Raw genomic sequence first — 12,550 nt, forward strand, 5'->3', positions numbered from 1 at the left:
CTCCCATCTCTGTCTACTTTTACCTTGCTCTCTGTCTAGTTTTTACCTTGCTCTCTCTCCCGGCTCTGTCTAGTTCTTACCTTGCTCTCTGTCTAGTTTTTACAATGCTCTCTCTCTCTCTGTCTAGTTCTTACCTTGCTCTCTCTCTCTCTCTCTGTCTAGTTCTTACCTTGCTCTCTCTCTCTCTCTCTGTCTAGTTCTTACCTTGCTCTCTCTCTCTCTCTGTCTAGTTCTTACCTTGCTCTCTCTCTCTGTCTAGTTTCTACTTTGCTCTCTCTCTCTCTCTGTCTAGTTCTTACCTTGCGTGGTCAGACGGTTGTTTTGCAGATTTAGTGTTTCCAGTTGCTGCAGACGTGCCAGGTCCTCAATAGTTAATATTTCTATCCGGTTGTTCTAAGACAAAGCGGAGGCAAAGAGGAGACACAAATATTATTTGGCAGAACAGCAATGCCTCATTCATTCATTATTGATTGACTTAGACTAATTTGACTCCCGCCCTGGAGAGCATTCACTAATGCTCTTAAAACCTTACATCAGTCCTATGAAGGAAGATCTATCAMGTTTTAGGTGTGTGTGACCCACTTGTGGTAAGATCTATCAGACATTGGGTGTGTCTGTCAATGTTCAATTCACTAGTGCTAACTGACTGATATGTGTCTAATGCAGGGGTGTCAAACACATTTCGCCCGGGAGTCACAATCTTCAACAAAGTCCGGAGGGCCTCACTGAAAATGTYTTATATTTCCTTGCCATCACAATTTTCAAAAAATAGTCCTCTATCCATCGTTTTTGGATTTTTCGATGCTCCCTGACTATCTAGCTTTCATCTGGATGATTATTAATGAGCTGGACACAGTCAAGAAACTGTATGAATACAGGTCCATTATCATTTCTATACAGTTTCAATTTAGTTTTAATAATTTTAAAGTACAGTACCAGTCAAAAGTTTGGATACACCTACTCATTCAAAGGTTTTTCTTTATTTTTTACTATTTTCTACARTGTAGAATAATGGTGAAGACATCAAACTATGAAATAACACATATGGAATCATGTAGTAACCAAAAAAGTATTCATCAAACCAAAATGTATTTTAGAGATATTTTAGAAAACATTTCATGTTGCAATTAGTTTTCTTCTGTAGAAAGAAAGAAAGAAAATGTATATACAATACATACAGTATATATACAGTATCAGTCAAAAGTTTGGACACACCTACTCATTCAAGGGTTTTTCTTAATTCTTACTATGAAAGTAAGAATAACACATATGAAATCATGCAGTAACCAAAAAAGTGTTAAACAAATCAAAATATATTTMAMATTTGAGATTTTTCAACGTAGCCATCCGTTGTCTTGATGACAGCTTTGCACACTCTTGGCATTCTCTCAACCAGCTTCATGAGGAATGCTTTTCKAACAGTCTTGATGGAGTTCCCACATATGCTGAGCACTTGTTGGCTGCTTTTCCTTCACTCTGCGGTCCAACTCATCTCAAACCATCTCAATTGGGTTGAGYTCGGGTGATTGTGGAGGCCAGGTCATCTGATGCAGCACTCCATCACTCTCCTTCTTGGTCAAATAGCCCTTACACAGCCTGGAGGTTTGTTTTGGGTCACTGTCCTGTTGAAAAACAAATGACAGTCCCACTAAGCACAAACCAGATGGGATAGCGTATCACTGCAGAATGCTGTGGTAGCCATGCTGATTAAGTGTGCCTTGAATTCTAAATAAATCACTGACAGTGTCACCAGCAAAGCACCCCCACATCATCACACCTCCTCCATGCTTCATGGTGGGAACCACACATGCGGAGATCATCCGTTCACCTACTCTGTGTCTCACCAAAGGACAAAAGAACAGATTTCCTCCGGTCTAATATCCATTGCACTTGTTTCTTGGCCCAAGCAAGTCTCTTCTTCTTATTGGTGTCCTTTAGTAGTGGTTAATTTGCTGCAATTCGACCATGAAGGCTTGATTCCCGCAGTCTCCTCTGAACAGTTGATGTTGAGATTTGTCTGTTACTTGAACTCTGTGAAGCATTTATTTGGGCTGCAATCTGAGGTGCAGTTAACTCTAATGAACGTATACGGTGCAGCAGATGTAACTCTGAGTCTTCCTTTCCTGTGGCGGTCAATGGTTTTTGAGATCGCACTTGAAACTTTCAAAGTTCTTGACATTTTTCGGATTGACTGACCTTCGTGTTTTAAAGTAATGATGGACTGACTGTAGGTGGGTGCCGGTACAGAGTCAATGTGCAGGGGCACATGTTAGTTGAGGTAGTATGTACATGCAGGTAGAGTTAATTAAAGTGAATATGCATAGATGACAACAGAGAGTGGCAGTGGTGTGGAGAGGGGAAGGGGGGAGGGGGCAATGCAAATAGTCTGGTTGGCCATTTGACTAGATGTTCAGGAGTCTGCAATAGAGACTGCATCATCTGTGGATCTGTTGGGGTGGTATGCAAATTGGAGTGGGTCTAGGGTTTCTGGGATGATGGTGTCGATGTGAGCCAAGACCAGTCTTTCAAAGCACTTCATGGTTACAGACGTGAGTGCTACAGGTCGGTAATCATTTAGGCAGGTTACTTTAGTGTTCTTGGCCACAGGCACTATGGTGGTCTGCTTGAAACATGTTGGTATTATAGACTTGGACAGGAAGAGGTTGAAAATGTCAGTGAAGACACTTGCTAGTTGGTCAGCGCATGCTCGCAGTACACGTCCTGGTAATCTCTGGCCCTGCGGCCTTGTGAATGTTGACCTGTCTAAAGGTCTTACTCCCATCGGCTATGGAGAGCGTGATCACACAGTCTTCCGGTACAGCTGGTGATCTCATGCATGTTTCAGTGTTATTTGCCTCGAAGTAAGCATAGAAGTAGTTCAGCTCATCTTTTAGGCTRGTGTCACTGGGCAGTTCTCGGCTGTGTTTCCCTTCGTAGTCTGTTACGGTTTGCAGGCCCTGCTACATCCGATGAGCCTCAGAGCCGGTGTAGTACGACTAGATCTTAGTCCTGTACATTTTTGCTTGTAAGCAGGAATCAGGAGGATGGAATTATGGTCAGATTTGCCAAATGGAGGGTGAGGGAGAGCTTTGTATGCGTCTCTGTGTGTGGAGTATAGGTGGTCCAGAGTTCTTTTCCATCTGGTAGCACATTTAAAATTTGTTAAAACTGATTTAAGTTTCCCTGCATTAAAGTCCCCGGCTAATAGGAGCGCCGACTCTGGGTGAGCATTTTCTTGTTTGCTTATGGCGGAATACAGCTCATTCAATGCTATCTTAGTGCCTGCCTCTGACTGTGGTGGTATGTAAACAGCTACAAAGAATACAGATGAAAACTCTCTAGGTAGGTAGTGTGGTCTACAGCTTATCATAAGAAACTCAACCTCAGGCGAGTAATAGCACGAGACTTCCTTAGATATCGTGCACCAGCTGTTGTTTACAGAAATACATAGACCTTGTCTTACCAGACGCTGCTGTTCTATCCTGCCGGTACATCATATAACCAGCCAGATGTACATTGACACGGTCCCGTGTGGCTCAGTTGGTAGAGCATGGCGCTTGCAACGCCAGGGTTGTGGGTTCATTCCCCATGGGGGGACCAGGATGAATATGTATGAACTTTCCAATTTGTAAGTCGCTCTGGATAAGAGCGTCTGCTAAATGACTTAAATGTAAATGTAATGTTGTCGTCATTCAGCCACGACTCCGGGAAGCATAAGATGTTACAGTTTTTAATGTCCTGTTGGTAGTTTAATCTTAACCGTAACTCGTCGATTTTATTGTCCAAAGATTGCACATTTGCTAGCAGAACTGAGGGAAGTGGGGGTTTATTCGATCGCCTTCAACTTCTCAGCAGGCAGCTCGCTCTCTGGCCTCTCTTTCTCAGCCTCCTCTTCATGCAGATCACGGAGCTCGGGGCCTGTTCCCGAGGGAGCCGTATATCCTCCGCCTCGGGCTCGTCAGAGTCGTGAAAGAAGAAAAAGGATTCTGCTAGTCCGTGGTGAGTAATTGCAGTCCTGATGTCTAGAAGTTATTTTCGGTCATAAGAGACGGTAGCGGCATCATTATTTACAGAATGAGTAAAAAATAAGTCACAAACAACGCAGATAAACAAACAAATAACACAATCGGTTGGGGGCATGTAAAACGTCTGCCTTCTGCTCCGGCCCCATTTTAATTTACTATGGACTTGGTCTTTTACCACATAGGGGTCTCTTCTGTATACCACCTCTACCTTGTCACAACACAACTGATAGGCTCACACGCATTAAGAAGGAAAGAAATTCCACAATATAACTTTTAACAAGGCACACCTGTTAATTGAAATGCATTCCAGGTGATTACCTCATGAAGCTGGTTGAGAGATTGCCAAGAGTGTGCAAAGCTGTCATCAAGGCAAAGGGTGGCTACTTATTTCATAGTTTTGATGTCTTCATTATTATTCTACAATGTAGAAAATAGTAAACATAAAGACAAATCCTGGAATGAGTAGGTGTGTCCAAACTTTTGACTGGTACTGTATGGTTTGTTTCCAAGCCCCCCCCCCCCCAAAAAAAAAAAACCAACAACAATGTGTTTAGTTTTACTCAAACCACCCAAGCGGCGGATTGGACCCCCTCACAGACTGGATCGAGCTGGCAGGCCGTATGTTAAACCCTCCCCCCCGGTCTAATGGATGTGTGATTACCCAACAGTAGGAAGAGAATGTGGATGTTGGGTGTGTATGACCCACCTGCAGCGAGAGAATGCGCGTGCTCTCAGACAGCTCACTAGGAAAGTCCATGAGGTCAACCCCAGCACAGTCCACCGCTCCCTCCTCTGTACAGCTACACTCGCCAGGACACACCACCGGCTCCACCTTCGCCACGACCGGTACCAGGAAGGTCTCTATCTCTGTCTCCTCCATGGGATCGTCCTCTTCCTCTTCCTCCTGGGGCTCCAGAGGGGCTTGGCAGTGCACCAGAGCCCAGGCCAGGAGCAACATAGTCAGGCCCTGCAGCAGAGATGTCCTGGCCATGTCTGCTGGTGGTGCCTGGTCGTCTCACTTCTTCAGCTACCTGAGCTACCTGAGCTGCCCTGTACCACCAATGGTCAGATAGGTCTGGAAAACAGTTTAATAACAGTGTATTACATCAAAGCATGGCTAAATTAAGTAGATATTGTGTAATCAGTGCCCATAGATAACATATCACAATTAATAAGAGGGACACATTTTTTATGTTGCCTTTATAGAGGTTTTCAACAGAAAATAAATGCTTACATTTACATTTTAGTCATTTAGCAGAAGCTTTTATCCAGAGCAACTTACAGTAGTGAGTGCATACATTTTCATACTGAGCAAATAGAGCAATGGTCCTGCATAACCAAATGATATGTTGACAGGAGATAAAACATAAAAGGATGAAGGTAGCTCATGTTGCTCACATTGTCAGAACAGCAGGCCTCCCGGGGTGGTTAGGCGAAGGAGGACACGACCTGTATTATCTGTGACAATAAAAAAACATCTTCAATTTTAGTTCCACTGCCCCAACAACCAACCCTGGAGTGCTGAGCAGGTCTGGCCACCCCCTGACCACCTGCAAGGACTGATAGGACAACAAACCGTCTGCTTTTTTGTTGAGGATTGTTAGACATTCTGTTCCTGTTTGGCTTATTTTTCAAATCTGTTCTCTCATACCTTGTGTTGATTTTATGGGTTGACCTACAGCACCCAGCATCCATGTTCTCTTTTATAAAAATGTCTTGTCCAATTCAGGTTGACTATTTTCCATATAGTTGAGTGAAATATACACAAAGTCTGTTGTTGTTTATTTTACAATAAAGACATTGCGGTGCTGCTATTCTTCTCCCAGAAGGCAGAAAGTAGGCTTCCATTGAGATCAGTGCTTTGGTACAGTGTACTACGGTCAGTCAGAAAAGAGCGCTGCAGTGTAGTTAAGTTGCCTTCTCTTGTGCTGATGGACATGTTCCAAACAGGCACTCTGCTCTCCTGGCTAACCTTTAAAAACCATTCATCTACCAGAGAGCGCATAGCACCAGTCTTTCCAATCCCGCTGAGGGACTGGAGAGACACTACTACTTCACCTCTCACCTGTGTGTGTGTGTTGTGTGTGTGTGTGTGCGTGCGTGCGTGCGTGCTGCGTGCGTGCGTGCGTGCGTGCGTGCGTGAAGTGAAGTGAGTGAGTGAGTGAGTGAGTGAGTGAGTGAGTGAGTGAGTGAGTGAGTGAGTGAGTGAACGGAGTATAGTGCTGTATCAGAACCAGGGGAATCACAGTGTGTCTGAACACCAGCCAAGTGTCTATGTTCACGTCAGATGAGAAAAACATGTGACCCTGAGTATAGTGCTGTATCCCCCACACACATATGTGCACACATACCACCCACTCTGGCAATAACAAATGCACAACGCATATAGCAGGAATCCATTAAACCCCACATGCACTATGGTACTCATAAACAGACTGATCACATTCTCACACCAACCTAAATGATTAGTTCACGTGCTCAAAAACACAAGAACATTGAATCAATGACTCGAAAGCTGAGAAATTAAAATCTCAGCTATATAATCTTTTTATAAGTTTTACGTGATAGTCTGTAACAGCTCATACACATCTGGACAGCTGTGCACTTGCACAGCTTACTATTATTCGCTAAGATAATGGTTGGCACTCTGCCACTCAGTCCGTAAACAGTCCAGTCATTCACTACTATAATGCTATATGATTGGTGGCACATTATCAATTCATACAGTCAGCCCATAATGCATTTGGAACATTAGACTCGGTCCACATGAGAGCCATATAACTTGAGCCAGTTTGCTACAGCAGGAAAATCATTCTGCAGCAACAGGAAATGTGAATTATTATGTGGATTATAATTAATGGACATTTTTGTATGGGTTGATACATTTTTCATTAGGGAAAATCAAGTCTGAAATTTCAAAGTAGATATAACAAACTTCAGAAACCTTTTTAAACCTCAAATATGCTATACGTTTAAAATTGCACCATTGCAGATTTCCTGCAACAGGGTGATCAAATGAAGATCTATTTAAAGCTCTGGTCCACATGTTCAAAGTGCCATGAAAGAGTGACTATGGAACTGACAATCATATTCCACCGTAGCATTATCTAACAAGAGCCTAAKGTATAAAGTAACAAGGGTGCATGCATAAATACATACTCAAATACTACAGAAGATCTCCAGTATACATGCATTATTTACCTTCTCTGACAGAGGGAGGTTAGCAGAGACAGAGACAGAGGCAAAGCAGTCTGGTTTCCAGTCCAGCCAGAGACAGTCCCATAGCAGGATAGAGAGGAGCCACAGTAACTACACAGTCACTCCCAGGGCCGGCCCTGGTCAGTTCAGATCCAGATCCCGACCAGATGTGACAGGAGAGTGGGAGTGAGAGAGGGAAAGTTCAGAGAAAGAAGGGGAGAAGGAAAGAGAGAAGAGAGAGAGGGAAAACAGTAAGAGTGAGAGTGGGAGAGGAAACTGAGCTGAAGTACAGCCAAAAGCCCAGAATTCTTTGCTTTTTTTTTTTTGTCGTCTGAGACATGTTTTTACCAATCCCTATATGGTAATGAAAACATTTCATGTTGCAATTAGTTTTGTTCTGTAGAAAGAAAGAAAGAAAGAAAGAAAGAAAGAAAGAAAGAAAGAAAGAAAGAAAGAAAGAAAGAAAGAAAATGTATATACAATACATACAGTATATATGCAGTATCAGTCAAAAGTTTGGACACACCTACTCATTCAAGGGTTTTTCTTAATTCTTACTATTTTCTACATTGTAGAAGAATGAAGACATCTTCTCCTGTTTTCTCAATATATCACATCGAACAACTGCAGTGCTTGAGATTAAAGAAATAAACGCTTTACTAAAGATGAACAAAAATTGCAACCAATATGAGCCTATAAACTGATCAGTATTAGAAAACAAGTATTTATAGAGAACTCGTGTAATCCACATTTATCTTGAAAGGGCATTTCAGAAGACATTTCATATAGACAGGAAACAAGAGTCTGCCAGAAAGAGGCGACAGACAGGATATGGCCTAATAACTCACACGTTGTGTAGAAGGGTCTCTACATAGTCTATACCTCCCATTAGGCGTTATGGTGTTTGTACATCTGCTTTCGGTAAAAATGTCTTTGTATCGCAAATTATGTAAATTCCACCATCAGCAGGCCTATTTTTCCATATTCCCTAAGACACTTCTCAGAGGACAGAGTTATGTCACATAAATTATAGTACTAAACCTGGATCAAAAAATAAATTATAAAGTATGGCACAGTGGCTTCCTTCCTGATTCCTATGGCTGTAAACTGTGAATTTAGATAGAAAGAAGTAATTATCACTTTGGGGCAGTTTCCCAGACAGATATTAAGCCTAGTCCTGGACTAAAAAACACTTTCAATGGGGGGGAGGGAGTGTTATGTGTTAAAGGGAAACTCCACTCAAAAACTATCTTTTTGCATTTTTTTCATAAGTCCGCTGTTGATAGAGTCCCAAAATGTGTTGCATGTCAGCAGTCAAGTTTTCAAGATATTGGACATTCAAGAAGCAAAGTGTCACTGGCCATTTTACACTGATGTAAAATGTATCCACTTTAAAGTGAAGTGAAGAGAGAGTCTGACTAGACTGGCTGTGCACGTCTGCAGAGCCACATTCCCATCTGGGCCTATGAGGCCTTGATTTGGGCCTGTATGCAGGGGTGGAAGTAACAAATTASAAATAATCTTGTTACTGTAATTGAGTAGCTTTTTGAGTAGCTTTTTTTTTTTTCAAAGTCAGTCACTTTACTTTTACTTAAGTATGTTCTGAAATAAGTATTGTACTTCACTACCTTATTAAAACCATCCGTTATAGAGTACAATTTTGTAGGCTGTACATAATAGAAGATCATGACGGCACGGAAATTTTGCAACTCTGAGCCAGAAAAAAATGCTCACCGTTGTCTAGTCAGTGACCAATTAAATCAAATTTCACGCATCACGCCAATTAAATCAAGCTGTGCACACAAATTGAACGATGATGGCCGGAAGATTTTCAAAAAGGCAAAAATAACTTAGTTTAGTACGAGACAAGTCGTGAAAGATAGGAATGTTTTTAATCAAAGCAGTATGTGTGAAAACAATGGAGATGGAGGAGACTGTTTAGTTTAAATGTGTTTCATTTATTGCACCAAAGAAAACAAGTGATTAACAACAATACAGATAAAAACAACAACAACAACAAAARGGTGTGCAGGTGTGGTTGGAAGCCCAAGGGCTTATATGGAAACCACAACACAAAAAAAGATATATACAATACATAAGTACAAAAATAAAAACGGGTAGTTAAAACAGATAACAAAACTATTAATTATAAATGTATAAATTAACTGATCAGTAATCACAAWTTTTTTTTAAGTATTTGTTTTGTTTAAATGTGTGTGTGTAGGTGTGCATGTGAGTGTGTGAGAGTTAGGCGATATGGAGGAGATTACTGAGTAGTTTGGTTCATCAGGCTGACCCCAAGTCTTCGCTTTAAGTTATTATGAGTATGTGAGAGTTAGGCTATATGGAGGAGATTACTGATAGTGTTCATCAGCTGACCCCAAGTCTTCGCTTTAAGTTATTGAGTATGTGAGAGTTAGGCTATATGGAGAGATTATGAGTAGTTTGCTTCATCAGGCTGACCCAAGTCTTCGCTTTAAGTTATTGTGAGTATGTGAGAGTTAGCTATATGGAGATTACTGAGTAGTTTGCTTCATCAGGCTGACCCAAGTCTTCGCTTTAAGTTATTGTGAGTATGTAGAGTTAGCTATATGAGAGATTACTGAGTAGTTTGCTTCATCACTGACCCAAGTCTTCGCTTTAAGTTATTGTGAGTATGTGAGAGTTAGGCTATATGAGGAGATTACTGAGTAGTTTGCTTCATCAGGCTGACCCAAGTCTTCGCTTTAATTATTGTGAGTATGTGAGAGTTAGGCTATAGAGGAGATTACTGAGTAGTTTGCTTCATCAGGCTGACCCAAGTCTTCGCTTTAAGTTATTGTGAGTATTGAGAGTTAGGCTATATGGAGGAGATTACTGAGTGATTGCTTCATCAGGCTGACCCAAGTCTTCGCTTTAAGTTATTGTGAGTATGTGAGAGTTAGCTATATGGAGGAGAATACTGAGTAGTTTGCTTCATCAGCTGACCCCAAGTCTCCACTTTAAGTTATTGAGGGATGATGATGTTTTAGCAATGTGAAGTTAATAATTCCTGAGTATGGTACATCAATGGTTATCGCAGTGTCTTGTGTTGTAACAATGGATTTCAGAATTAACCTGGAAGAATCCATTGAAGGGTTTAGGTAGACTTCTGTGAGGTATGAGTATTTGTAGATGAAAGTGCATAAGTGGTGTACATTAATGTCCTAAATAGACAAGATATTGAGTTTCTTAAACAAAGGTGCAGTTGGAGCCAGGTAATTAGAGGAGATGGCTAGTCTTGAACATTTACTTTGTATGATGCGTAATTTGTGTAGGTAGGAGGCATATGTACTGGCCCAGACAATATTACATTAAATGAGATACGGGTAAATTAAGCTATTATTGTCACGCCCTGGCCTTAGTTATCTTTGTTTTCTTTATTATTTTAGTTAGGTCAGGGTGTGACATGGGGGATGTAGGTGTTTTTGTCATGTCTAGGGGTTTTGTATGTTTATGGGGTTTTGTCTAGTCTAGGTGTTTGTATGTCTATGGCTGCCTAGATTGGTTCTCAATTAGAGGCAGCTGTTTATCATTGTCTCTGATTGGGAACCATATTTAGGCAGCCATATTCATTGGGTATGTCGTGGGTGATTGTCTATGTCATTACGTAAGTTGCCTGTGTCTGCACTTGTCGTAGTATAGCTTCACGGTCGTTTTGTTGTTTTGTAAGTCTGTTTAAGTATTCTTCGTTACGTTATAATAAATAGAAGAATGTATTCATATCACGCTGCGCCTTGGTCCTCCTCTCTTCAAAGTTACGACGATCAGGACAGAATCACCCACCAAAATCGGACCAAGCAGCGTGAAAGGAGGGAACAGCGCTTTATGGAGGAATGGACCCGGGAAAAGGATGAGCGGAGAACAACCTGGGAAGAGATAGACAGGTGGGCGATCGATCCAGAGAAAGTGCCGGTGCCCACCTGGGATTCGCTGGAGCAGTGCGAGGAGGGTTACAGGATAATGGAGTTGGAGAAAGGAGCACGATGGCGCGGTAGGAAGCCCGAGAGGAAACCCAAAAATGTATTGGGAGGGGGCACACGGGGAGTGTGGCGAGTTCAGGTAGGAGACCTGCGCCAACTTCCCGTGCTTACCGTGAGGAGCCGAAGATGGAACCAGAGCCAGTCGGGGTGATATTGGAGGTGAGCAACGGGAGTGAAACAGAGACTGTGAAGGATTTAATGGGGAGTTTGGAGGAGAGTGAAATGAGGGAGCTGCTGTGTTGGTGCTTGAGGCACAACATCCACCCGACGGAGCGTGTTCGGGATGTGATGTTACCTGAGTCAGCTCTCCATACTCGTCCTGAGGTGCGTGCTAACCGTCTGGTAATGACAGTGCCAGTCCCACGCACCAGGCCTCCTGTGCGCCTCCCTAGTCCTGCACCTCCTGTAGCAGCCCCATGTACTAGCTCTCCTGTGGCAGCCCCTCGTACCAGTCCTCCGGTACCGGCGCCACGAACCAGGCCTTCAGTTGCAGCACCCCGCACTTGCCTTGAGGTGCGTGTCCCCAGCCCAGTACCGTGCCAACACTGCGCACCAGGCTTCCTGTGCGTCTCCAGAGCCCTGTACGCCCTGTTTATCRTCCCCGCACTAGRCCTGAGGTGCGTGTCCCCAGCCCGGTACCACCAGTTCCGGCACCAGGCTTCCTGTGCGACTCCAGGGTCCAGTATTCCCTGTTCCTGCTCCCCGCACTAGCCTTGAGGTGCGTGTTCCCAGCCCGGTACCACCAGTTCCGGCACCACGCACAAGGCTTCCTGTGCGCCTCCAGGGTCCAGTATGCCCTGTTCCTCCTCCCCGCACTAGCCCTGAGGTGCGTGTCCCCAGCCCGGTACCACCAGTTCCGGCACCACGCACCAGGCCTACAGAGAGAGATATGGTGGAGTGGGTCCACGTACCCTACCGAAGCGCCGCCGTAAGAAGGCCAACCGACGCTCCCCTTCCTGTGTCAGGTGTTGCGGTCGGAGTCCGCACCTTTGGGGGGGTATTGCCCTTCATCCATGAGCTGCCCCTCAGTCAGACTCCCTCAGTCTGGAGCTGCCCCTCATGTCCAGTGGGTCATTAGGAAGGGCGCCGTTCCTAAGAGCCACCAACGCGGGAATGACTATGTGGAGTGGGTCCGCACGTACCTAGCCCGCCGCCGCCTATAGAAGGCCCACCCGGACCCTCCCCTTCTGTGTCAGGTGTTGCGGTCGGAGTCCGCACCTTTGGGGGGGTACTGTCACGCCCTGGCCTTAGTTACTTTGTTTTCTTTATTATTTTAGTTAGGTCAGGGTGTGACATGGGAGATGTGGTGTTTTTGTCATGTCCTAA

General features: G+C 43.6%; 1 protein-coding gene across 1 annotated transcript in view; it reads right to left on the reverse strand.

The window, feature by feature from the left end:
• podn (podocan) overlaps positions 1 to 7,394 on the reverse strand; it is a 42,360-nt gene extending 34,966 nt beyond the window's left edge. Inside the window, exons 1-4 of the mRNA XM_024004806.2 lie at positions 7,227 to 7,394; positions 5,424 to 5,483; positions 4,732 to 5,100; positions 300 to 393 (exon numbers count right to left, since the gene is read on the reverse strand). Of these exons, the coding sequence (XP_023860574.1) occupies positions 300 to 393; positions 4,732 to 5,016 (379 nt within the window). The 5' untranslated portion in view covers positions 5,017 to 5,100; positions 5,424 to 5,483; positions 7,227 to 7,394. The remainder of the gene's footprint in view (positions 1 to 299; positions 394 to 4,731; positions 5,101 to 5,423; positions 5,484 to 7,226) is intronic.
• Between the last annotated feature and the right edge of the window lie 5,156 nt (positions 7,395 to 12,550).

This window comes from Salvelinus sp. IW2-2015, linkage group LG16 (assembly GCF_002910315.2).
Source record: "Salvelinus sp. IW2-2015 linkage group LG16, ASM291031v2, whole genome shotgun sequence".
NCBI classification, from domain to species: domain Eukaryota; kingdom Metazoa; phylum Chordata; class Actinopteri; order Salmoniformes; family Salmonidae; genus Salvelinus; species Salvelinus sp. IW2-2015.